Below are 25,116 nucleotides of genomic sequence, written 5' to 3' on the forward strand. Positions count from 1 at the left end.
TGATGCTGCATTGTCTGTGTGATCCTCAATAGGTTTCCTGCATATGGTGATTTGAACAGCTGGCAAGGTTACTTTTTTTCCTCTTACTGACCTGGCTCTGACACAATTGCTGTTTGTTGATCCAGTGAACAGCTTTCCTATCAGTCTATTCAATCTGGTTTTCCAGCGTTCCTAGTTTCCTAACAACACTGTTGTGGCCTGCACATCCTTTGTGACTGACTTACATGTTCAGGGTTGCAGAATCTTAACACTCCTTTTGTAACTCCATGGAAGAATCTGGCTCTAGATAACAAACTGGATAAGAACCACAGTTCATGGACTCCCTGAAACAAAGGGAGATCCCTAGTAAACACAAAAGCATTTAGAAAGTAAGCTATTTGGGGTAGATTTCATGCCTTCTTTTATGTTTATACATCACTGAGCACAGGAGACAAATAAAGACAACAGGTATTGGTACCTAATTTTAAGATCTGTGACTCTGCAGTAATTTATCTGCTGGACTGAGATATAGTTCATGAAACGATCACTGGAACTGTAAAGAACTTGGATTTGGCCTTCATAGAAAGACAGTATCAAAGGCTGATTTGTGGAAGATAGAGAGACTGCTACGGGAAGTTTCAACACCATTTATCAGCTCTCTACAATGACCCAGGCCATAAAAAACACAATACTTGAACTCTGGCAACATGGCAAATTTTGAGGTATGCTGTAGGTTGCTGGAACATGACACAGACCACTTTGTATAAAGAACTTTAGCCAATGAACTTCTTTGTTACTTTTCACAAAACAAAGGGAAGCAAATTTATCTAAGATGTTTCTATATAACCCAGTAAACAGTAATATTTTACACTTATAGATCACTTTCCATTCAAGGACCTTAAAGTACCTCACACCACACTTGAGAAATCAGTATTATTAAACTGGTTTGGCAGAGAAGGAAACAAGGACACAGGGATGGAGTGACTTGCCCAAAGAGAGGAAGTTTGTGGCACGGCAGGAAATACAGAACTCTGGTGACTTGTCCTGTGTCTTGGTGGCAAGACTGTTCTTTCCCCCCCAACGTGGCCTACAAATTAATGACAAACATTAGCTAATTCTCTAAAGACCAGCTTATTTCCTTGCAGGTTTTAGGGGCAGGCTGGGCAAAGAGTAAAAGACATAATTAAGGCAGTTTTTCCTGATGTAATCTTTATAGTAATATACAAAAATAAAATGACATTTGACAGGCAAATGAACACAATGAAAAACTGCACTACAAAATCCATCTATTTAAAATACTGTTTATTTGTGATTTAACATTAATTAGCATTACATCTATGAGCAATTTCAGATAACATTTATATATTTTCCACAGGACATAGTGTTGGCTGGCTCATTCTTTATGCCAAAGCAAGTAAATAGAGGCATTAGCAAAAGGTGCAAATAGTTCATGGTTGCATTTTAAAAAATATTTATGCACATTGCATTCATTTAGATATATTTTTTAAAAAAAGTTATGAAAAGCATAGTTCACAGGTTACTGTTTCTACATATGTTGTAATACAACACAAATAATGTAGAACATAAAAAAAAGTTAAGTAACTGGAAATTTCCACTAAGATTAAGAACACCGATTCCAGTATTTAGTGATAACTAGAATATTATTTCCAGGATCCATTCCAACATTGCATTGTCACACTTACACGGTCAAAGCTAACCAGCCCCAGAACATGCTATAGTCAACATTTTTGCATGCCAAACCATTCTCCAGCCATACTTAATCTATATACTGTATATATGTCAACTGGCAATCTGGGAATCACACTGATCTTTTAAATGTATTTGCTATTGCAATGACTGATGTACAATGACAGATTTGAGAAGAAAAAAACTTGTGTCAATTTCTATGTTTAGTTTGTTTTTACAATACAGTAAAAAGCAAAAATGAAAGTATCAGCAAAAATGAGTAAGTGGCACTACTGCCACTACCCATGGCACTGAGATCCAGTTTGTTCTGGGTTTGTCTGAAGGACCCAACACATTCATGAGACTCTTAAAATTCAAATGAAAATGAGGAAAACAAGTGTAGATCTCCATGTGAAACCATGCAAGCTATTTTAACTTCTAATATGGAAAATGTAATTTTGCTGATTTAATAAAAATACCTCACAATCCATATCATATATTTAATAAAAAATAATCACCAAACTTTTACTTTCTTTGCATCATTCTATTTTCTTACTATTTCACTTTCCCTTTTAACAGTTTTGTTTCCTTCATTTGGTTATGTTAAGAGTTTATTTTTCTTCATTCATTAGCAATACCATGAGGGAAAAAATACAGTAAGATTTAAACATGAATCCAGTTTAATTTTATATGCTTTAATCCTTTGATAGTGGAGTCCCTGGATTCCTGAATTATATTTAAGTATACTCTAAACCAAACATCCTTAAATACACTCTACTGTTAGCTGCTTGGTTTACATGCTTATAATACTTTTATACTAAATGGTATACAAACATTTCAGCATATAAAATCTTATTTTGTTTTGCCATAGTTTAACTAAGTTATCAATGTTAAGTGTATAAAATCCCCTTTTTTGAAAAATAAGGGTTTTTTCCCCAACTGATAGAATAAAAAAGTATTCAAAAATTATATTTCACTAAAATGAAATATTTGGCAAAAAAGTTATTGATGAATGGACTTCTTACACATTTTGTATAATTCCAAATAAAATTTCTCTTACACAGTTTTTCTTCTAATGTGCCAGTGTATAATATTCTATATAATCTAACCTTAAAAGATTTAAAGGTGTGCTGTTAATATGCACCCAATGAAGCAGGGTACAGAAACAAAATATATGGTCAGAATCACAATACAAAAAAGTATTATATGATTACCAAGTGAGGCAGAAGTTTAAAAATGAAAATTCATATGATCACTCAACAGTAACTTTATTAGAGACTTCAACTGTGCTGAAGATTTTAAGGTCTGCAAAATACTCCAAGTGTAACTTGCCACAACAACGTACTACAATGGTATCTGATCTCACTGTGATAGTATTAAAGCACCTGCCAGTGTAGCTCTATGTGAAACTATTGAATGTTTCAAATCCTCAGTAATTTTGGACACTAAGTGAGAGATGAATTAATTTCTTATTTAACATAAAATTGTTTTTAATAAAACCTTTTCCAGTTCTGTTCTTAGGTTAAGGTCCAGTTTACTGCACACCCCTAACACTACTTTGTTAATGTTCGACTTAAATGTGGTTTTAAAATGTGCAATGTCACCTCTTAACCACAGAGCTGCATTTATGCTTCCACCTTCTCCTTCTTTTTGTTCTTTTTCAGAAAAGATGGAGTGCGGAATTTCTTCTTCTTCTTTGATGGGGATTTGGAAGGGGACCCCTCAGGGGACAGGGTCTCTTCTATCTTTTCAGAGGTTTTAATTGTAATCTCTACACTCTCCACAGTACTAGTGGTTAACTGACTGACCCGCTTGGTGAGATCTTCTTCCACGTCGTGCATATCTTCCTTGCCATTCACCACCACAACAGGTACCTCTGTGGAGATGATGTTAGCATTCTGGGCATACAGATCTTCATGATTTTCTATGGAAATGGAAAGTTTCACTATTATTTTTATTTTTTTGTGATTAATGTCTATGCAAGAATCAGAAATGGGCCTGGAATATGAAGTTTGGATTTGGATTCAGATCTGAACCACTGCAAAATTTATGGTGCTCGGATGCGGGTTTTCCCCCCTCTTCTGTGCTCTTTATTTTGTTTTTGTCAAATGACACAAAATAGTGTGCAAATTTCATTGGATAGAGGGTCAACTTCTCCGCCCATTCATATTCAAGGATAAGTCAAGTACTTAGATGATTAAACAGCCTAAAGTGCAATTAGAATTATTTGTGCCCGTACGAGACCAGCATATGAAGATGCAGCAACTACACAGGGAAACTTTCAGAATACCAACCTTTAAAAATAAACTGTACTGCTTCTGTTGGCTATATATTAACAGAAGCTCTTTTCCGGAGGATTGTTAGACAAAAGACACAATAGCAACGGAACAGGGAGCAATAGACAACATACATGCCTCCCATTTTATTAATGTCTGTTTCACACAGTGTGTGATTTTATTATATGGATTTCACAATAGGAAAATTGTTTATTGGGGGGAAAAAATTCAGTGAGACTCTAAGGCAGACTCTCACATGACACTACAATTAAATAGGTTCGTTTTTGGCCAGCCAATTTTGAGAATGCGTCTTATCCACTCCAGTTTTTCATTTCAATTGAGTAAAGTCTGGAAAGATGCAGGCTTCAGCAAACACACTGGTTGTAAGAAGCAAGAATTTCATACTAAAATACAAATTCCAGTTTCTAAAATACTGAGAACAGGCTATACTGCATCTTCCTTAAAAGGTATAATGAAACAAACAATCAGTGACCAGTTATTAGAACTTTTGGCATTTTATAGAAAGTTATACTGAATACCTTCTAATTTTTCTGGGACATTTTGCGGGGACTGAGTTTGTGACTGAATTTGTGACACAGATGAACCGTCATCTGAGACTAATTCCTGTTCAGCATCTGCAGGACAAGAGTTGAATTAGTAGCCATGCAAAAATAAAAATAAGCAATATCATCAGTTAGTGCATACAACATTTACAGCTCTGCTAGCATTGAACTGTTCATGCTAAAGTTGTTAAAAAGTTAATGTAAAATAGTTTAAACACATTATTAGGAAGTTATTACAGTCTCCATCCATTAACAATTAGATGTTAGCTTTTAAAAAAAAAATAATTAAAAACAGGGCTGAAAAAAAGGCAGCAGGCAGCCCATGCATATCTGACTTCATCTCACCATTAACCATATGACATACAAGAAACCATGATACTTAAGTCTAAATTATGAAAGTCAATCACGCAGCATTAGTGCAGGAGAATGCATTATGAATGCTATTGTTAAACAATACTGAATTAGTAATTCCTATAAGGAGTAGCAATATTAGAAGACAGTCATAGAATACTTCCAGCTGAAGTGGATGAAAGTTGGAGATATAGGAAAGATTACTGAAAGACAATGTTTTTACCTTTCAATCTTTAAGCTTTTGAAAATAAAAAATTACAAATGTGTGCTTTAAAATATTGGAATTTCAGAGTTAGGACATTGCATGTCCAACCATGGCAATATCATTGGCAAACAGAAAATTATATAATTTAAGAATATTATTTTCGATAATTTCACCTTCAACTCCTGTAACTATATTGATGGGAAAAATCTACCCGTAAATGTTTAAGATTTTATTTCTTGGCATGTATTTCCCAATTCATGGTGACATACCTCTCCTTTCAAAAGATCAACTATTTGTAATCAGCAATACACAGGGTCAGAAGAGTACAAAACAACATGTTAAAAAGTATTTATTTGACTTCCACTGCTGTGTAAACCTTCTGGTGTTTCAGTTTCTACACAAAGTAAAATCAGCTAAGAAAGATAAAATTCTACAGTTCTCCAAAAATAAGCATTTTTAAGGTTTCCTAGGATGGTTGCTGTTATCATGTGAGAGTAAGAACAACAGCAGAACAAGGTTTCAAGACATGTTATCCCACCCGAACATAACAATGGCAGTATGATCATAATGTGATAAATCAAAGTTCAAGGTCACCCTCCTACTCTTTTCCAGCTTGTCATCCTATATAACACCACATCTGATTTTTATTATTATTTATGTTGAAGTAGTGCCTATGGGCTCCAACTGTGCGTGAAGGTTCCATTGTGCCAGGAGCTGTACAAACATTACGAAAGACAGTTTCTGCTCCAAATAACTTACTAAAGGATTGTAATGTGCTGCACACTAACTGTCTACATGGATCATGCTATTATGCGCTACAAAAGTGCCTTATTGTGCACTGACCTACTCCCTTTTTGAAAGCAGAGTAGATCAGAGCACACTAGGGAACTTTTAGTGTGTGGTAACAGGGCCCACATGGACTGCTAGTGATTGGCACACTAAAGTGTGGTAGATTTACATCCCAGTTTACCTTGAAGTAACTGTTCGTTTAGATAAGCCCTCAGTATAAGTAGAGAGAAGAGAAGCGGGAGAGCATAAGGAAATACTGGTTAGCATGAAAAACAGAGGTCTCAGTATACCAGCTACCCAACAGTATCAGGGTTTAATTAGGTATCAAGGCAAAGGAGTTTTAAAAAGGGATTTAAAGGAGGGCAATGAAGAGGCTTTGAAGGAAGTTTACAAGGACCTCGCATTCATAAGGGGTGGCATTAGAAAAAACAGAAAGGTGCTTGTTTGCAAGTTTAATAAATGGGTGATGAAGTCTGACACCATTGGGAGAGGAGGCAGTCTGACATCTCAGTAGCATGCGAGAGGTAGAGTGGGGATATGGCATGAAGGGCCTTGAAAGTGAAGATGAGAAGTTTGTGTCTGATGCAGTGGAGAAGTGACACTGAAGAAATGCAAAGAGAGGAGTGATATGGTCCAAGCAACAACCCAGGAACATTATCTTTGCAACAGCATTATGAATGGATCGAAGTGGGGCAAGATGGCATCTATCTAGGCTAGAGAGGAATATAGTTTGCAGTAGATGAGACATGAGATAACCAGGGCCTGGACAAGAGATGTAGCTGTGTGCATGGACAGCAAAGATCATAGCTTAGAGATGCTAAGCAGAAAGAATTGGCAGGATTTTAACACTGCCTAGATGTGATGATCCAGAGAGATAGCTGAGTTGAAGAGGACACCTAGGTTATGGACCCGTGAGACAGGTTTTCCACAGTGACAGAGAGGTGGGGAGACATGGGAGGAAGATTAAGAGTTCTGTTTTGGCTGACTTTAACTTAAGCTGATAGCTGGATTTCCATGAGGAGACATCTGAAAGATTGACAGTGATTTTAGTTTGGACAGAAAGGATTGGACAGGACTGGAGAAGCATACATGAGTTGTCAGCAGAGAGACGATAGTTAAAATAATTTACAAGTGAGATTGCCCAGAGACAATGTGCAGAGGAGGGGACCAAAAATACAGCCCTGTGGAACTCCACAGAAAGTCCCAAGGGAATGAACAAGATCCTCCTAATGAAATGCAGAAAATGCAATTAGAGGAAGGAAAACCAGGAGAGGACAGTCATGACAGCTGAGGATCACAGGGTTAGAAGCAATTGCAAGGGTCTTTTAGTTTAACTCCTGATACAATTTCAAGAATGGTTAACTTGGCTGAAGGCAGTTGGCAGGCTGAGGAGAGTGAAGATTGAATATTATGTCTGTGCTTTCACTTGGAAAAGGTCAGACGGAAGCTTTAGTGAGAGTCACTGGAGTGGAAGGTAGAACCTGGACTGGCAAAGAACTTCAGATAGTGGTTTTACATAGCATGGTTACCTTAGAGATAAAGGGCAGAAGCAAGATGTGGTGGTAGTTGTAGAGGCAAGTGGAGATGAGGATGGAAGAGACTAAGGCATGTTTGTACTGTGATGGGTAGGAGGTTGAGAAGGGTAAAGGAGAGAATGGGAGTGGAGGCAAGATCTAGAGATGGGATAAGGTCACTGAGGCACGTGGAGGGTTAGAAGAGGAGAACAGATGAGAAACTTGTGTTATTGAGAGGGGAGATGGAAGAGAGCACATTATAGGATGGGATGGAAGGGTGGGTCAGAGGGGATACAGGCAGGAATGCTGGAGTCTTTCAATTTCCTCGTTGAAGAGGTCAACAAGATCTTTTGCAGAGAATAAAAGTACAGAATGGGAAGTGAAGGGAGGAGTCAAAGGTGGAGAACAGGTGGCTGGGATTTAAGCCATGAGAGTCAATCAGGATGGAGAAGTAGAAATTATTAGCTAAGGAAACAGCAAAATTTAAGGTGAGAACAAATCTTTAGTTTTAATTACTCTCCACCATTAAAACTCTCCTTTAATGTTAAATCTAGCAACACCAGCCATTATGCTACCAATGTCATGCTGTACTGAATGTGCTCTACCAGAGGTGACTTTTCCTGTTATAGATTCACAGGAAAGTCCTCCCTAAAGGCAAATTCAGTACAGCTGATCTAGTGGATCTCTAATACAGGCTAATGACAATGGTTTTACAATCAATCAGCTACTTCAGATATGGAAGTCTGTCCCATATTTAAAATAAAAGCAAAGATTCATACTGTGCAAGAACTTATTTTTTTAATAAAAAACATTTCCGCTATTTTAGATTAAAGAGAAAATGTGCACAAATACAAAAGCGTTATAATGTAAAAGATTTAAAGTGCTTGGAAAAGGCACACAAAATGATGCAAGCACTTAGTGGTTCTCTTGAGCATCTAGTGCTGAACCCACACAATTTTCTTAAAATAATTTACTGGCCTGATGGTATCTAAACCAAAGAACTGCAATTCCAAATTGAAATTTGTGGTTTTGTGGTACATTTCTAACAGCTTTGTCATTCATTTCAATGGGCTTTTATAAATCTACACTTAACTATAATAAGTGGAAATGGATAATTAAGATACTAAACCAAGGTTTCTGCATGTAACACAAACTGTAAGAACAAGCAGAATGAATAGAAATGACAATGGAATATAAGACTAAGTAGTAACTAGGCAGCCTCTGTCTGCAAGAATATATAATCTAGAAAAATGAATTTTTAATAATCAACTGTTAATAGATTTAGATGTTGATGGTTCTTCTACGCCAGTATAGGCTATATCTATGCTATTTATAAGGTGCCTATATAATTCGGATATCAAAGCACCAAACAAAATTATGGAAAAAAAAAATCACAAGAGTCCTGGGTAACTGGTGTACCATTGCTACTAATATATGTGTTAATCCCTTCTTATGTCAAGCAGGCAAACATGACCAGTGAGTTATCAGCTATTTCTATAAGAGATACAAGGTGAGTGAGGTAATATCTTTTACTGAATCCATTTACGTTGATGAGAGAGACAATCCTTTCTCTCTCACCAACAGAAGTTGGTTCAGTAAAAGATATCACCTCACTCACTTTGTGTGTCTGATATCCTGGGACCGACATGGCCACAACACCACAGCATACAGCCATTCCTCTGTCCTTTGTAATCCCTTAGAACTCCCAAGGCCTTATCTCCAGAGATGGACTTCGATGTTTGATCATGATCTTAATCTCTACACTAAACGGAATTCTACAGTTTAGCTAATTAATAAGAACTACTTGTGCTTCTCAAACTACTTTGAAGAGAGGGATGGGAAGATAGTTAAACAATAATGATCATGAATACTGGACATGCACCAGGAATCCGACCAGAGAAAGGCACTCTCTGCTACTTTCCCCTAAGAACTGCACGTGTCCTGTTGCAGTCAGATAATGAGGAACAGTTAGCATATCATTTGTTGCTCTAAGATTTGGCTGCCATTAGTACAGATCAAAGTAGTGTGCTTTCTCTACCAGTCTCCAGGATGAAAGTGCTAAACATCCCAAGGGGGAACACAAATCTAAAAGGTGAGAATTGGAAGAAGCAAATTTTGCTCTCAGCACCTGGCATTGAAAAGCTACAGTTGCTGCAGTTAAGCGAATACATACAAGGAATGGCAGGCAGCTGTGCTTTGCACATTTCCTCTAGCAAGGATTCCTTCAGGAAGCTGCTGCAAACCTTGTAAAATAAGCAATTCTGCCCACTATGTCCTGATTCCTCCTACTCAGTGACAGTGTCTTCACCACTGACCCCATGCATTCAAGTGGAGGAGGCAGAGGCATTCCTGGCAGGAGATTTTGCATTCTATTGAGAAGAACTTGCTTGTTTGTCACTACTCACTGAAGAGACCAAGAACCTAATGTAAAGACATGGAGAACCAGAGGGTCAAAAACCCTAAAGTGAATAGCACCCAGGTGAAAGAAAACCTGAGTAAGATTTAAACTCTGGTCCTGACTCAGATGTCTGTCACAGAAGGAGTCAAAGATATTCATATGGCCTAACTAGGCTTCCCTGGAAGTGGTGCTGCAGTACAATAGCAAAAATATCTGCATTTTTTTTTGGTTCCAAGAACTCTTCTGTATTGAGCTTGGACCCAACAGGAACTGCACATGCCACGGATTTGAAGATAGCATTGATTTATTCTGGATTTGCACTTCCAATGCCATAGAGAACTAATCTGCACAGTACTAAGGGAGAAGGAGACAAGGCTGTTCTGGAGAAAATCTTGCCTTAATGGATTAAATATATCTACCTAAGAGAGGATTTGACAGGGTTGGCACTGATGATTATTCTGAGTCCTCTCACATCCTCTAAAGAGACTCTTAGTGCTGTGGCCACACAGATACAATGTAAAATGATCAATCCAACAGGCCCAGGTTTGAGGAGGCCCTCTCCTTTTCAAGACCCCAGTTGGCTGTTAAAAGAAAAGACCAATCCCTAAGATCTGTGTTTGTGGCAGCTAGATCTTTGGGTGGTGGATGGGAAAGGGGAGGAGACATATCAATTAACAATAATGATAATTACACCGTTTCCAGCGAGAAATAAATATTTCAGGTATATTGTACAAGTACATTTTTCTTATTATGTTGAATGTCTAACCTGCCACTGAAAAGTCCTAGTTAACCCCATTGGAAATCCATTCAGACAAACATGCCTTATTCATTACGATGCACAAAGCTTTCTCTGCAGACTGTAAAATCAGAGATTTTTCAGGATTTTTCCTGAAATAAGATGCATATTTGTTCCTCTCCTCCAATTCCATCCTAGACCCTCTCCAATCTGTCTTCCGTCTCTTGCACTCCACGGAAACGTTTTTCAGCAAGTCTCTAATGACCACTTCCTAGCCAAATCTTCACAACCAGTACTCCACCCTCATCGATCCCTCAGCTGCCTTACACACTGTCAGCCAGGCTCTTCTTAAAATCTTGTCCTCTCCATGGCTTCTAGGACTCTCTCATTTCCTGATTCTCCTCCTATCTCCCTAATTTCTCATTGAGTATGTCTTCATTCTCCCTCCCACTTTCCATGAGAGTGCTCTGTGCTTGATGTCCCTGTAAAGGTTGGGCCCTATTTTATAGTGCCCACCTCCCTACCAAATAAAGGTTTGCTTTTGCTGAGTAGCTCGCTCCCAGGGTAATTCTTTCTGAGCTCTCTCACAGAATCCAGGGAAGCAGTTTCCAGCAGGGTTACTTGTTTTATTTTAAGCCTTCTTAACGAAAACAACCTCACTCGTGTCTATTCAGACTGTTGCTGCAGATATGATTTTCCTATGGCTTTAAACAGATCACTGTGGTTTTAAACAGATCATTGCCTCTCTGTGTCCCTTTTCCGGGTCCCCCTTCTCCAGTCCATTGAACATAAGCTACTTGTATTCACTTTCAAGGCCCTTTACATACTACCCTACCCTAATGATCACCTCTCATTCACTCATTGATTTATCGACTCCTGTCTCCAGTCAGCCTCCATTGCCCACTTGTTAAAATTTCAAACAAGCACCTCTGTGCTTTCTCCCATGTTGCCTCTCTCAATTGGGAGGCGCTCCCCATAAACACACACAACTACCTCAGTACAGTATCCTCAAATCCCTCCTCTGCCGAGGTGTCTACAACTCCCCTGCCCAAAAAAACCCCCAAACCACAAAACCTTGACAATTATTAGGCCGCTGGTGTACTGACATGCTGACCAATACTGTCTATACCCATCTGTTGTGTCTCTTTTCTTAGAATATAAGTTCTTTGTGATAGGACTGTCTTTTTGTTTGGTGTTTGTACAGCACCTAGCACTATGAGGTCCATGACCAGGGCTCTGTGGTGAGAACACAATACAAAGAATAAACGAACAGTAATACTACTACTACTCAGGATATTTAAGTATGAGTGTTTAGCTTAATTCCTGTTGATGTAGTGCCCTTTCATTATCATTAGTAATAGTCCTTCAGTTAATGACAGACATTCTGGTTTAACTTGTGGTTTGTTTGACTGGGATTCCTTAAACATATTCTGACTGTTAGCTGTCCTAATTAAATACGATATATGACTATTACAAATAAATCTGTCAAAGAAATACGACACAAATAGAGAAATATTTCAGCTGCTTTGGAATTATTCTCTGAAATGTTTCTTCTCTTCTGGGTAAGTTTACTACACTATAATTCCCTAGCAACTCTCTTCTTTAGTATAGTAAAGAACATCACATTTTAATATCACCAGCTTCCTAATTTCAATAAAGAAAATGTTTCTAATACAATACATCCAAGAGACATGACATTAGAAAGGGAGGAATGAGACTCTGTACATAAGCAATGAGATGACTCTCTCATTACCGGTTTTGTATACTATGTTGAATCTATTGATTATAGTAGATATTTTTTAAACAAACCACCAAGATTTAATAACACTTAAAAATCTCAACCACTTCATATGTAATTATTTCAGAATTGCTTCAGAGAAGCATCCACCTCAAACTCAACCTCCAACATTTGACAAGTTAGATCACTGACCTTCCATTCCTTGCTGCTTGCGCTCAATTGTCTTCTTGTACTCATCCAGTTCCTTTTCTGTAAGATGGCTGAATGGATTGGGAGGGGCTGGTGGTGCATGCTCATCTTCCTCAAACTGCATGGGCTGGAAAAGAGAAAGTCAGACACAGTAAGTAACAACAAAAGATGTACAATATCAGTTCCCTCCCTTCCCCAAGGATTGGGGACAACAGACCTACAAAGAAAGAGAGCTTTACGGAAGGAAGGAATACAAAAAATTAAATTGGAATTGCTTCAATTAATAAGTATTTGCATTCAAGCATTTTATAAACATTTGCTTATTTAAATATTGGGGGTTTGGGTATTAAATTCAAATAGTCAGAAAGTTTACTTGTGGTCACTTACTTCAAATAACTAAAAGGTGAGACTTCCTATGACTGATCTATTGCTGTTAATATAAAGTGGCAACACACATCGATTGATTGCTTAATGTATAAACTCTAATATTAGCCAGCAAGGCACCAATTTATTAAAGCACTTTAAGCACATTGTCCATTTCCACCAATGGCTATATCTAAAATCTCATGATAATTCATTTTTACAAAAGTGAATTTTAATGCAGGAGAAAAATGTCCGATAGTGACTGGATGCTAAGGGTGGATTTTCAAAAATGTCAAATGACCCAAGAATACAAGTTACATTGACTTTCAGGAACTTGTGCTCCTCCATCATGTGGGCACTTTTGAAAATCCCACTCCAAAACTTCTAATCTACAGAACAGCTATCGACAATGAAGCATTGTGAGCTTCCTTCTTCCTAGGTCACCAAGATGCTCAAACTCTCTTCTAGAGGGTTCACCTCTAAGAGTGATAACCCTTTATCTCGTTAATATTTGCTCATTCAGCTGGGAATTTTAGCAAAAGCACCACAGAAATGGGGACACAGAGCGCTTAACCAAGACTAACTCATTTTACACTGGCTACTCGACAGCCATAAAAAAATAGCAGGCACTTCACTATCAACCCAGGCTAGATTTAAATCAGTAATTTACAGGGATATGGAGTCTGAGTCATTCAGTCCTTGCTACAATAAAAAGTGTATAATTCCTCCATCAACACTCCAATATCATTTTCTGTTCTCAGTTTATGATTGTTCTGAACTGTTCTCACGTTCAATTTTATGAAATAAGAGATGGAGAAATTGAGTGATTGTTTTGTTCTGAAAACAGTGTCCAAGTCATTAAGGTGACATTCACTTCCACTACATCATAAAAGAAAAACTGGAGTACCATTTCAAAAGAGTACAGGCAACTAAAGTGAGGAAATAGGCATAATAACCCATACATTGTGGGACAGCTGCACTCTCAAAAATGACGACATGAGATCACTGTCAGAATAAGGATTTTCCATGTTTATCTAGCATGGCATGCAAAATTATACATAATTAGGGCCATCTGTATACTTCAGAAATAAATACAATTGTAATAAAGAAAATCATAGGTATCTCTGCTAGTAGTTCTGCTTGCTCCTAAACATGGGCAATTGGTACATGGCTCTAAGTGAATTATCTAATTTACAAACGGCATGACTATAGATAGGGGGCAGAAGTAGTACCTGATTTTATTGACAAAGTACATGAAATTTCTTTACTACTGATGCATGTAATTATGTGAGTCTTACTCATTTTAATCTGACACTTTTTGCTATCACAGAAATTACAGGTGGAAAAGAATGATTAAGAACATCTTGTCCATCCCCTCGGCAATGCAGCACTAGTTCCTACAGTATTTGTTAATGTCATACAAAAATACGAAGCAGCAAGAATAGACTAGACATCACACATTTACAAATACGTAATCATACACATTAGTGCAAATACTTTTTATTGTAACCATATTTGTTGCATGAGTTTTGGGAACAACAAACAAAACTGAGAGAAGACTTCTAGTGTGGCTGGTTTCATATGAATTAGGCCTATGTTGTAATTTATCACATTGATAATACTTACAAATACTGTTACCAGTATGCTAAATTACTAACATGTACCACAACTTTCTATTTCTGGGTCTGACTGGTTCATACATTTAGTTACAAAAAGTGAAAAGAAAACAACTACTCATGAAACAGTCACAGTCATCATATGCTTGCTAATGAAGAGAGATATGCACTTCCGCTATTTTAATCAAATGAAAAGTGATCATACAAACAAACAAAAAATAGCTGCTCTCACTATCTATGTACTTGATTGTAGTACAAGGGTCTAATGTTAGTTTTCCATCTCTCTGTTTATGTAGATGTGAACTCTTGCAAGCAGCATCAGTAAAAAATATTTACCAATTGAGGTGGAGATTTGGATCTACTTATTCAAAGGAGTCCTCCAATCTGGATCCTGGCCTGCTGCACTTCACAGCCACATTGCTGTCAGATTGCCCTTCCACCTAGATTGTTACTATTGTGGAGATTCTGACAGCTATCTATGAGTAACAAGGATATCAAGAAGGCCAGGTCCAAAGAGAAGGCAGTAAGAAGTTGAACACCAAATGGATACTGGCTCAGGAAGTACGGATAATTTAGTGAGGATGGATGTTTTATGGCCCGATTTTGCAGATCCTAGAGACTCCGAAGTGAAGCTCTAACTTTTTGAGGTGTGCTCTTCATTATAATGCCAGCTTGGAACATGATCACGTCAGGTCCGAAATAACCAAAAAGCATTTCCAACATCCCACAAGAGACAGTGGTAAAAGAATGAGATTTTTGAGTTTGTGACAGAAGTTCCGAGATCATAATATATTCATTTACACCAGTAATGCTTCTTTATAATGTTTTGAGTTATCTAAACAAGTGATCATTTACTACTTTTAAAAATCACAAAATGGGGCACATTTCTGAAAAAGGCAGTATGAAGCTACTATGCAAGGGGAAAAAACAACAAGAGTCCTGTAGCACCTTAAAGACTAACAAATTTCTGTGGGCATGAGCTTTTGTGGGCTGCAACCCACTTTATCAGATGCAAGGGGGATATTCTTTACCATCATGCGTAAATCGATGAGCCCTGTAAGTAAATGAATTAAGCAAGGAAAAACAGCAAGATGTTGAAGCTCTCTGTCATTCAGAATCCCCCAGTGAAATTAGTTTGAGTTCACAGGAACATAGGAATTGCCATACTGGAACAGATTCACATTCCATGTAATCCAGTATTCTCTTTTAAATCCTGTCTTAAATCCTGAAAAACAAGGTTACTTACCAGTAACTGATGTTCTTCGAGATGTGTTGCTCATGTCCATTCCACTATAGGTGTGTGCACCCCTCCATGCATGGTTACCCAGAACTTTTTTCCCCTTAGCAGATCCTATAGGGACGACTCCGGCGCCCCCTGGAGTCCCACACACATGCCGTGGTGTATGAGGCGCTGCCGGCCCAACCGCCCCCCCCCCCCAAGTCCCTTCTTTCTGCCAACTCCGGCGGCAGGGACAGGGGTGGGTTGTGGAATGGACATGAGCAACACAGCTCAAAGAACATCAGCTACTGGTAAGTAACCTTGTTTTCTTCTTCGAGCGCTTGCTCATGTCCATTCCACTATAGGTGACCAACAAGCAATACTTTTGGAGGTGGGTCGGGGTTACCAGTGAACTGCCCTCAGCACCCCTCTGCTGAATCCCGTGTCCTCTCTCGCCTGCTGGACGATGGCATAGTGGGACGTGAAGGTATGCACTGACAACCAGGTGGCGGCTTTGCAGATGTCCTGCAGGGCACTCTCTCCAGGAAGGCTGTAGACGAGGCTTGAGCTCTGGTTGAGTGCACTGTGATGGTTCCCGGAGGCGGCACCTTCACTTGCTCATAGCAGAACTTGATGCATGATGTAATCCATGAGGAGATGCGCTGGGTGGAGACAGGTGAGCCTTTCATCCAGGCTGTGAGGTGCAGGGAGTCCAGGTCAGGGTGCAACAGACGACCATGGTCCTGGGATAGAAGGTCGTGTCGCCTCGGGAGCTCCAGGAGTGGGGAGATCGAAAGGTCCAGCAGCATGCTGAACCAGTGCTGTCTCGGCCAGGCCGGAGCAATGAGTATAACATTTGCCCTGTCCCTCTTTATTTTCAGCAGGACCTTGTGTAGGAGCAGAATGGGGGGAAACACATACATAAGCGTCCCCATTCAGTCCATGAGGAACGTGTCAGTGAGTGACCCAGTCTCGCAACCCTGGAGCGAGGAGAACCTCAGGCACTTCGTGTTCCAGGCCGACACCAATAGGTCCAGTTGGGGAACGCCCCACTTCTGGAAGATCGTTGCACCCAGAGGTGGTGGCTATGACCAGTCGTGGCGGGGTAGAAATGACCTACTGAGGCTAGCCGCCTCGTCATTCCTAACTCCCAGGAAGTGAGAGGCAGTCAAGTGGAAATCGTGCCTCACGGCAAAGTCCCACAGATGGGTAGCTTCCTCGCAGAGGGCTGAGGAGCACGTTCCCCCCTGCCTGTTTATGTAAAACATGGCGGCGGTGTTGTACGTCAGCACCTGCACCACTCTGCCTGTCAGGAATCAGAGGAACACCTTGCACCCTAGGCAAATAGCCCTCAGCTCCTTCATGTTGATGTGCAGGTGCCTCTCCTCCCCTGACCAGAGCCCCTGAGTGCCTAAGTTGGCACTGATGTGGGCTCCCCATTCTACGTCTGAGGCGTTGGAAATTAGGGTGACCGACAGGACCAGTTCGTTGAACGGAACGCCCTTCATCACTGCCCTGGGACTCTGCCACCGGTTTAGGGAGGCTAAGACAGGTGAGGGAACTGTGACCACACGGTCCAATGGGTGTCTGCTCAGAACATATACCGAGTCCAACCATGCCTGAAGTGGTCTCAGCCTCAGGCGAGCTAGTCTCACACTACATGCGTGCAGGCTGCAATGTGGCCTAACAGCTGTAGGCAGTGCCTGGCAGTTGTCGTGGGGCATCGGTGCAATGGGAGATGATAGAGACCATCACCTCAAAACACAGTTGAGGCAGGAAGGCTCTCGCCTGGGAAGCATCCAGGGTAGCCCCAATGAATTCTATTAATTGCACTGGGGTTAGTGTGGACTTCTGTTCATTTATAAGTAGTCCCAGCCTGCTGCACATGGAGCAAGTGAGGATTACGCTCTCCTGCCCTTGGGACCTGGACCTGCCCTTGATCAGCCAATCGTCCAGGTAAGGAAAAATTTGCACACCCTTTCGTCTCAGGTGGGCAATCACTACCGCCATTCACTTGGTAAACACCCTTGGAGCCAAAGACAGGCCAAAGGGTAAACTGGTAGTGTAAGGCAGCCACTGTGAAACGGAGAAAATGCCTGTGGCTGGGGAGGATAGACACATGAAAGTATGCATTCTTGAGATCCTGGATCCAGAGAAGGGATAATGGAGGCTAGAGAGACCATGCGAAACCTGAGTCGTTTGACAAATTTGTTTAGACGACGCAGGTCTAATATGGGTCTCAAACCCCCCTTTGCCTTGGGGATGAGGAAATACCTCGAATAGAACCCCTTCCCCCTTCTGCCTTGAGGGACCATTTCCACTGCTCCCAGGTTGAGGAGGGGGTCCACCTCCTGCAAGAGGAGTTGCTCGTGAGAGGAGTCCCTGAAGAGGGATGGAGGGGAGGGTTGTTGGGTGGGGTAGATGTAAACTGTAGGGCATAGCCCCCCGACACTATCCCAAGGACCCAACGGTCCAAAGTGACTTTTGCCCATTCAGGATAAAAGAGCCTTAACCAGTTTAGGAAGGGGTGGGGCGGATCCAGGAGAGCAGCCGGGGCGCCACCCTCGGGCACACCATCAAAATTGTCTCCTCTGGTTGCCTGACCTCTTGGGGGGCCCCTGCTGGGAAGAGGAGGACGAGCTAGGGGGCTGATTTCTTCTTCTAAACTCCCTATTCCTGTCCCTATTCCTATAGAGTTGGAAGGGCCTGGGCGGAGGCCTTGGCTGCTGCTGCGCCTGGGGCCATGACTGACACCTGGAAAACTGGGGCGTGTAAAGGCCCAGGGAGCAAAGCATGGCCCTGGAGTCCTTCAGAACATGCAACTTTGCATCGGTCTAGTCTGAGAATAGGGCCAACCCATCAAACAGGAGGTTCTGAATAGCCTGCTGCACCTCCTGGGACAGGCCCGAGGATTGCAGCCACGAGCACCTTCCCATACAGATGGCGGAAGCTATAGCCCTGCCCGCCGAGTAAGCAGTGTCACAGGATGTCTGGAGCGCTGCCCTAGCTACCATGGTTCCTTCCTCCACGATAGTGCTAAAATCTGCAGCCTGGTCCTGGGGCAGGGCCTCAGTGAGCCGCCTAAGAGAGTCCCACAGGTTTAAATTATATCGGCCCAGGAGGGCCTGATGGTTGGTAATCCTGAACTGCAGGCTTGCCATGGAATACATTTTTCTCCCAAACAAGTCCAGCTTCTTATTGTCCTTGTTCTTGGGAGTTGACCCTGGCTGACCTTGCCTGTCCTGCTGGTTAGCCATGTCTACTACCAGGATTCCCGGGGCGGGTGTGTGAACAGATATTCAAACCCCTTGGCCAGGATGTAGTATTTCTTCCCAGCCACCTTTGACATAGGGGCGACCGAGGAAGGGGTTTGCCACAGGGCCTTTACAATTTTAAGGACCCTTTCGTGGACTGGGAGGGCCACTTGTGCTGGGGCAGCCGCCACCAGCACATTAAAGAGGCTATCTTCGGCCTCCTCTAACTCCTTTACCTCCAGCCCCAAGTTGGAGGTCACCCTCTTGAGCAACTCCTGGTGCACCCTGAAATCCTCCAGTGGCGCCGAGTGGTCCCGGGAGACTGCCTCGTCCGGTGAGGAGGAAGAGGACTGCAAAGGTGCAGCCTGTGGGTGCGTCCCTCCTGGTGAGTTGTACCCGCTGAGGTTCCCTCCAGGGGGGTCCAACTCCTCACCCAAGGAGTAGTGCCTATGGGCCTTCTCCTGTGCCCGAGGCACAGACTGCACCCCCGTACCGGGGATCTCCCCCATGACACTGGCCCTCTCTCCCTTGGTGGAGGGGGGGGCGGAGGTGGCGTACGCAAGTCCAGCAAGGCTCTTGCCGCCTGAAAAGCCTCCGGTGTCGATGGCATCAACAGGGGCACTCTCCCACTCCCAGGAGTCGGGGGAGGCTCCCTGACCGGAGATGCAGGTGCCAGAGAAGTCTCAACAGGCCAGGTCCAGTGCATCTCTGTACTCGACCCTGCCTGTACCAACAGCGCAGGGGAGCGTCTGTGCTCTGCAAGCTGCTTCTTCCTCTTTGGTGCCGGCGATGTTGCGCAGTGCTGAGTCGAGGCCAGTGCCGGCTGAGTCCTTGGTTTGAAAGCCCTGCAGATCTTGCACTTCTTTTTTCTGTGGGCTTCCCCCAAGCACTTAAGACAGCCGTCGTGGGATCGTTGAACAGGCAAGGCCTTCCCATAGGAGGCACACAGCTTGAAGCCCAGTGACCGGGGCATGGCCCGGCCGCTCTAAGTCCCTGCAGGGACTTGCCTTATCTCTAACTACTCTTAACAACACTTAACTACTTCACTAACTAAGAACATCAAACAAGTCCAAACAAGGGGAATAGTACTTGCTGAGAGCAAGGCTAGTTCCAGCAACCATCAAGGGTGTAGGGCCGGCAGCGTCTCATATACCGCGGCATGTGTGTGGGGCTGCAGGGGGCGCTGGAGCCGGCCCCACGGGATCTGCTAAGGGGAAAAAAGTTCCAGCTAACCGTGCACAGAGGCATGCACACACCTGTAGTGGAATTGACATGAGCAAGTACTCGAAGAAGAACATGAGATTTAATCTCTCTTCCAAAATTCTTCTTGTTAGCATTACCTATAACTACCCTGCATATTCTTTTTTTCTGTGTAAGTGTGCAATCCCTATCTGAATCTTGCTAAATTCTTGGCCTCAATGATATCCTATAGCAATGAGTTTCACAGTTCAATTACAAGCTATAAGTAGTTCTCCATTGGCCTAGTTACTGCCTCCCGGAGAGGTGGATTAACCACAGCAATGGGAGAACCCCTCCCGTTGCTGTACCGTGTCTACACTGAAGCACTACGGCAGCACAGTTGCAGCGTTGTTGCTGCGTCCCTGAAGTGTCTTAAATGTAGACATACCCTGAGTAACTTTTTTTTAAAACACTGTAAATAAAAATTTGCCTTCTGAAAGACTAAAGTATCTCCCATCTTAAATGTGGCATGAAAATACTATATCTAATAAAAGAGACCAAACCTTCAAGTCTGAAATAAAGATTGATAGAACTCACTGAAGGCAATGAATTAAATCCAAGTCATGATATACACTTACTGAACTAGGCTTTTTATCCACAACAATCCCAGCCAGCAACTGAGACTGTGGTCCTGCTGTCTTTAAGTCGTATCGGTTCTGCTCACGAATCTGTATGGAGAAAGACAAAGGGTATTTGAAGCATCTATTGTCTCTATCAAGCAAACCCCTTCCCACCATCAACTTTGTAAGGCCAGTGTACTGGGCAGCAGAGCACAACTGAAGCACAGGACTGTGTACTGGTCTACTCTGGAATAAGGTGAGGGATGCTTCCCCCTGTCTCCGACTGCAGAGTACTTGCTAATCCATAAACCCACCTAATGAGTCACCTTGGCCCCAATCCCAGAGGGAGATGATCGTTAAGGACTGTGCAGGCAGGGGGTAACTCAGGGTGCAGGGAGATAGGTAGCTAGGGCCTGTGTTGTCCCCCCCGCAGTCCCGAGGGCTCTGCCACCTGCTTGGGCAGCTCTTACCAGCTGTGCGAGCAGCCAAAGGGGGCTGACTGCTAAAGAGCAGCCACAGCCCCAGGCACCAGGAGGAGATGGGGGAGCGCCATAGTTGCCTGCTCCATGGCACTAGCCAGAGCAGTAGCCACCCCGCCCCGCACTGCTCAGCTTCCCACCTCCGACCTGGCCGGGGGTATGTAGAGCTGTCCCCAGAACTGCCCTGCTCTAGTTAAAGCACTGCGGTTTGGGGCAATGCCCCCTTCCCAATACCTCCCTCCAACTATGCCCATGGGCTCAGGGCTTCTGCCTCATGGAGCACCAGGGCTCGTGGATCCCCTGAAACTAGCTTCCGGGGACCTGCAGACCGCTGGCTAAGAACCGCTGGTCTAAATCAACATCTGGGTGATTACAGGGCATTTTTCTATGTATTGTTTTTGAGGAAGGGAGTTGCTTCTTCTGAATCAGGTTCGATTCTCAGGGAAAGTGGTATGACCCTTTAAACCCTAAAAGACTCCAAGAAAGTAAATCTCATAACTTCATGGAAACAGCTTTGTTCTGCTAGACATACAATTATGCCTGGGGTGCAGTTTGGGTCAGCTTTCGGAAAATGGCTGTTTTTCACATTCATGGTATTTATTAGTTATGTACATTTAAAATAAACTACCTATGCAACATTTTAATGAGTATTTCTGCAGTCTTTTGAGAAAGGGCATCTATAACCTAAGAGATACAAGTCAGAGCTATTCAGTTCAGATCTAGAATTCAAACTTCCACTAAGTTTTGTGCTAACCCTGAGGTTACAGTTTGGAGCCATCTCCGATCTGTCATTCCCAGAGTAACTGTTGATCATCCATCACAGTATTATATTCAAAGTGCTACAAGTTTTATTATCCAATTCCAATAGTATGTGGAACTTTAAAAACAAACACATTTTGGTAAAGTTAGTACACTTTCAGTAAACCATTTTATTATCGTTTCTAATGATTGCTTGACTGCTGACTTAGACTATATCTCGTACCTGTAAACAATGCAAGGCATTGTTACAGGATTTCTTCATTAAGCCTTTCTTACCTTATTCCTCTTTTCTAATACCTCACTTGGGTTTGTATTTAGAGGCACAAATTGGTTTGGATCTTCAATTTTGATTGGAGTTCCTCCACTAATCTTGGAGGAGTCTTCAGCTTTCATCCACTTGAAGAAAAATATTTAGAATGTTAGGGGGAAAAAAAAAGAGAGAGAATGTGACCATTGGAAAGAGCATGGTCTAGTGGTTAGGAGGAAGAGCAAGGACTCCTGGGTTCTATTCACAGCTCTGCAAGTCACTCACCAAGAGATTATTGCCAATTTATTAAACAGTTTTGTGCCCCATCTTACAAATTTATAAATGGATGTAATACTTAACTGCTGTGTGTGGATACTGTGAGGTTTAACTAAATGACTAATACACTGAAATGCTCACTTGAAAAAATGACACAGAACTGCAGAATGATACTAACATGACTATGTTTAGAAAGGATCACTATTACCAAAAAGCCTGTTAAAAGGGGCTAAAGGCCATTCAACTTTTTATTCCATTAATGCAGCATCTATTGGCTCCAGAATCGGTTCTCTTTCCCTAACACTCTATTTGTATTGTAAACTCATACATCTGCTAACTGCAGGTTTTGTTTTGGGATTTTTTTCTTTTTTAAGTAAAGTTTTACATAAGCCTGCCATTAATGGTATGGCTTCCAAAATAAAGGTACAGAGAAATTGGTGAACTACCACCAGGTGGAGCTCCTGCTTTTAATCTATGGCTACGTCTTCACTTCCAGAAATCGATGTATTAAGACCACCTTCTCAAGTGGCGCAGCACTGCATCGGCGCAGTGCAGTGAAGACGGCGCGTGCAGAACAGAAGCAGAGAAGTCGACGGGAGTTATGCAAATTTTTTGCGTAGCTTGTGTAACTCCAGTCGACTGCCGCCGAATCTCGGAGGGAAGTGTAGACAAGCCCTATGTCTTACGCAACTGGGGTCAGATGTATAGCAAATGGAATACTAGACAGCGCTTTGCAAGAGACCTAATCTCTCCCCTGAATCGTTGGGAATGTGGTCGAGGCAACGAACTTAGTCCTGGGAGAAGGAAGTCCTGTACATCATTCAGAGACACGTGTTAACATTGGACATTGATGGGCTCTAAAGGAAGTGCTGATCAGTTGTCTTTGATCAGAGATAGTGACAGTGACCTAGAGCCAATAAGAATAGAGGGATTGGTTTAGTCTGGAAAAAGATAATGTTCCTATGGGGAAGGAGAGGCCCCAGTGATGGAAAACGTGAGACACACTACAGTTGATGGATGATAATACAGTGCATAATTCTTAGCATGCTAGATGCAGCACAAAAAATAAAAACTCCTATTACAAGAACCAGGGAAACCAATAAGGAAGAGGAAATCACTCAAGGACTGGAAAACAAAGCTATCCCTTTTTCTATCACCACAATTCCCCCACACAGAAAGGGCATCTCAGTGCAGCAGCTATTCTCAACTTAAATCTCTGACAAGCCTATCTTCTTGTTTGCTAGGTTTTAACTAATTAGATAATCCAGTTAAAAGATATTTTGTAGGTGGGTCAGATTTAGCGATACAAACTCTGTATAATTCACTTTCTTTCAGGAAGAGTAAGAACAAGCCAACTATCAAAAATAGCTGCCTACCGTTATCTTAGTTCTGGGACTAGTCTCTCCATTCCAGGACTCCTCAGGCACATTCACTTTCAAGTATGTATTTGGCGAGTTCAGCCATCTTGTCTTTTCCCGTTGTTGTCTTTGTGCTAGGAATTTGAGGGGGGAAAGTGGGACCGTATCATCTTCGAAAGAAAACGCAGTCACAGTGGCTGGGATCTCAACATCACTCTTGTGCCTGGGTTTCTCTCTGACTAGAGGATGCCTATAGGCATAGCCAGTTCTGTATCCCTGAGGAGGTAAAAAGAGGATCAACCAATAATGTCCAAAGAATAAGGAATTATGGCAAGTTCGTACCACTGTGTATGTATTAAATAAACTATCTCCACTCAGCCAAGCATGAGGTTCAGGATATCCTTCTTTGAAGTATTTTTCATTTATTGATTTATAAAACGCTCTTTACAGCCAGCATCATAGCAGTCAAATTTCATGAAATAACTGCAGATTACATACTTTGATAGTCTTTCCACTTCCTTGATAAACAGTGTAATCTGGAAGGTTTAAGAAATGTCTGTAGAAGTTGATAATGGTCAATTCCTTCCTCCATTCAGAGCCAACAAAGATAACTTTGATGTAAAGTAACAATACAATTTGAGCTCAGCTGGCTCTGGAGTGCTGCCCTGAGTAAGGGGCAGCACAGGAACAGAGAAGGGACCAAATGGTGACTTAACAGTTATCATTTGGTCTCTGCTTAGCCTGTGCTCCATGGGAGTGGAGGGGGTGTGGAAAGGAGGAAGTAAGTTCTCCCAGTCCTTTCCCTGGCACAGGGTACTTGCTCCTCCATGCCAGTTGAGCTGTGTTGGCCAGTATGTCCAGTGGAGCCAAAGCTCCACCCACATCCCACCCCTGCCCATCCACTCCCTGCTCACATGTGCGAAAGGGAGAGTACTGACCTGGGGGAAAATGTTCTTGTTCCTGTGTTGTGACCAGTGATATGGGTGGTTCACACAGCAGAGCAAGGGGGGCATTTAACCTTCCAGCTTGGGCACATAATGCAATTCATGTCTCAGCCCTATATGTTACACTAACAGCCAAGTAGGTACCTTCTTTTGCTTTGCTTTGACTTTATCAGGAAATCATTTAATTTGAAATTAGTATTTCATTACATTTGGAACAACAATACATACTGAACTTCATTTCTTCCAAGCATAACAATAAAGTGGATAAAAACTGACAGTAGCTGGAAACAAACATTAAAATTCATAACAAAATTAAAATGGAAACTTCCAAGCATATTTACTAAGGTGATGGTTGGAAAGTGACTGTTGTACCAATTG

General features: G+C 41.9%; 1 protein-coding gene across 13 annotated transcripts in view; it reads right to left on the reverse strand.

Annotated features, from left to right (window-relative positions):
* Positions 1–1,264: 1,264 nt before the first annotated feature.
* The window catches only part of ADD3 (adducin 3), a 174,901-nt gene continuing 151,049 nt past the window's right edge, over positions 1,265–25,116 (reverse strand). For 12 of the 13 annotated variants that reach the window (XM_067537212.1, XM_067537209.1, XM_067537216.1 and 9 more), the window contains 6 exons: positions 23,813–24,070; positions 22,190–22,309; positions 20,694–20,783; positions 12,428–12,551; positions 4,481–4,576; positions 1,265–3,589 (listed from right to left, as the gene is read on the reverse strand). In XM_067537212.1, the coding sequence (XP_067393313.1) occupies positions 3,291–3,589; positions 4,481–4,576; positions 12,428–12,551; positions 20,694–20,783; positions 22,190–22,309; positions 23,813–24,070 (987 nt within the window). In that variant the 3' untranslated portion in view covers positions 1,265–3,290. The remainder of the gene's footprint in view (positions 3,590–4,480; positions 4,577–12,427; positions 12,552–20,693; positions 20,784–22,189; positions 22,310–23,812; positions 24,071–25,116) is intronic. The other variant, XM_067537221.1, reaches the window with a different exon arrangement.

This window comes from Emydura macquarii, unplaced genomic scaffold (genome assembly GCF_026122565.2).
Source record: "Emydura macquarii macquarii isolate MOO-44397 ecotype Brisbane River unplaced genomic scaffold, CSIRO-AGI_Emac_v2 contig_3692, whole genome shotgun sequence".
NCBI classification, from domain to species: Eukaryota; Metazoa; Chordata; order Testudines; family Chelidae; genus Emydura; species Emydura macquarii.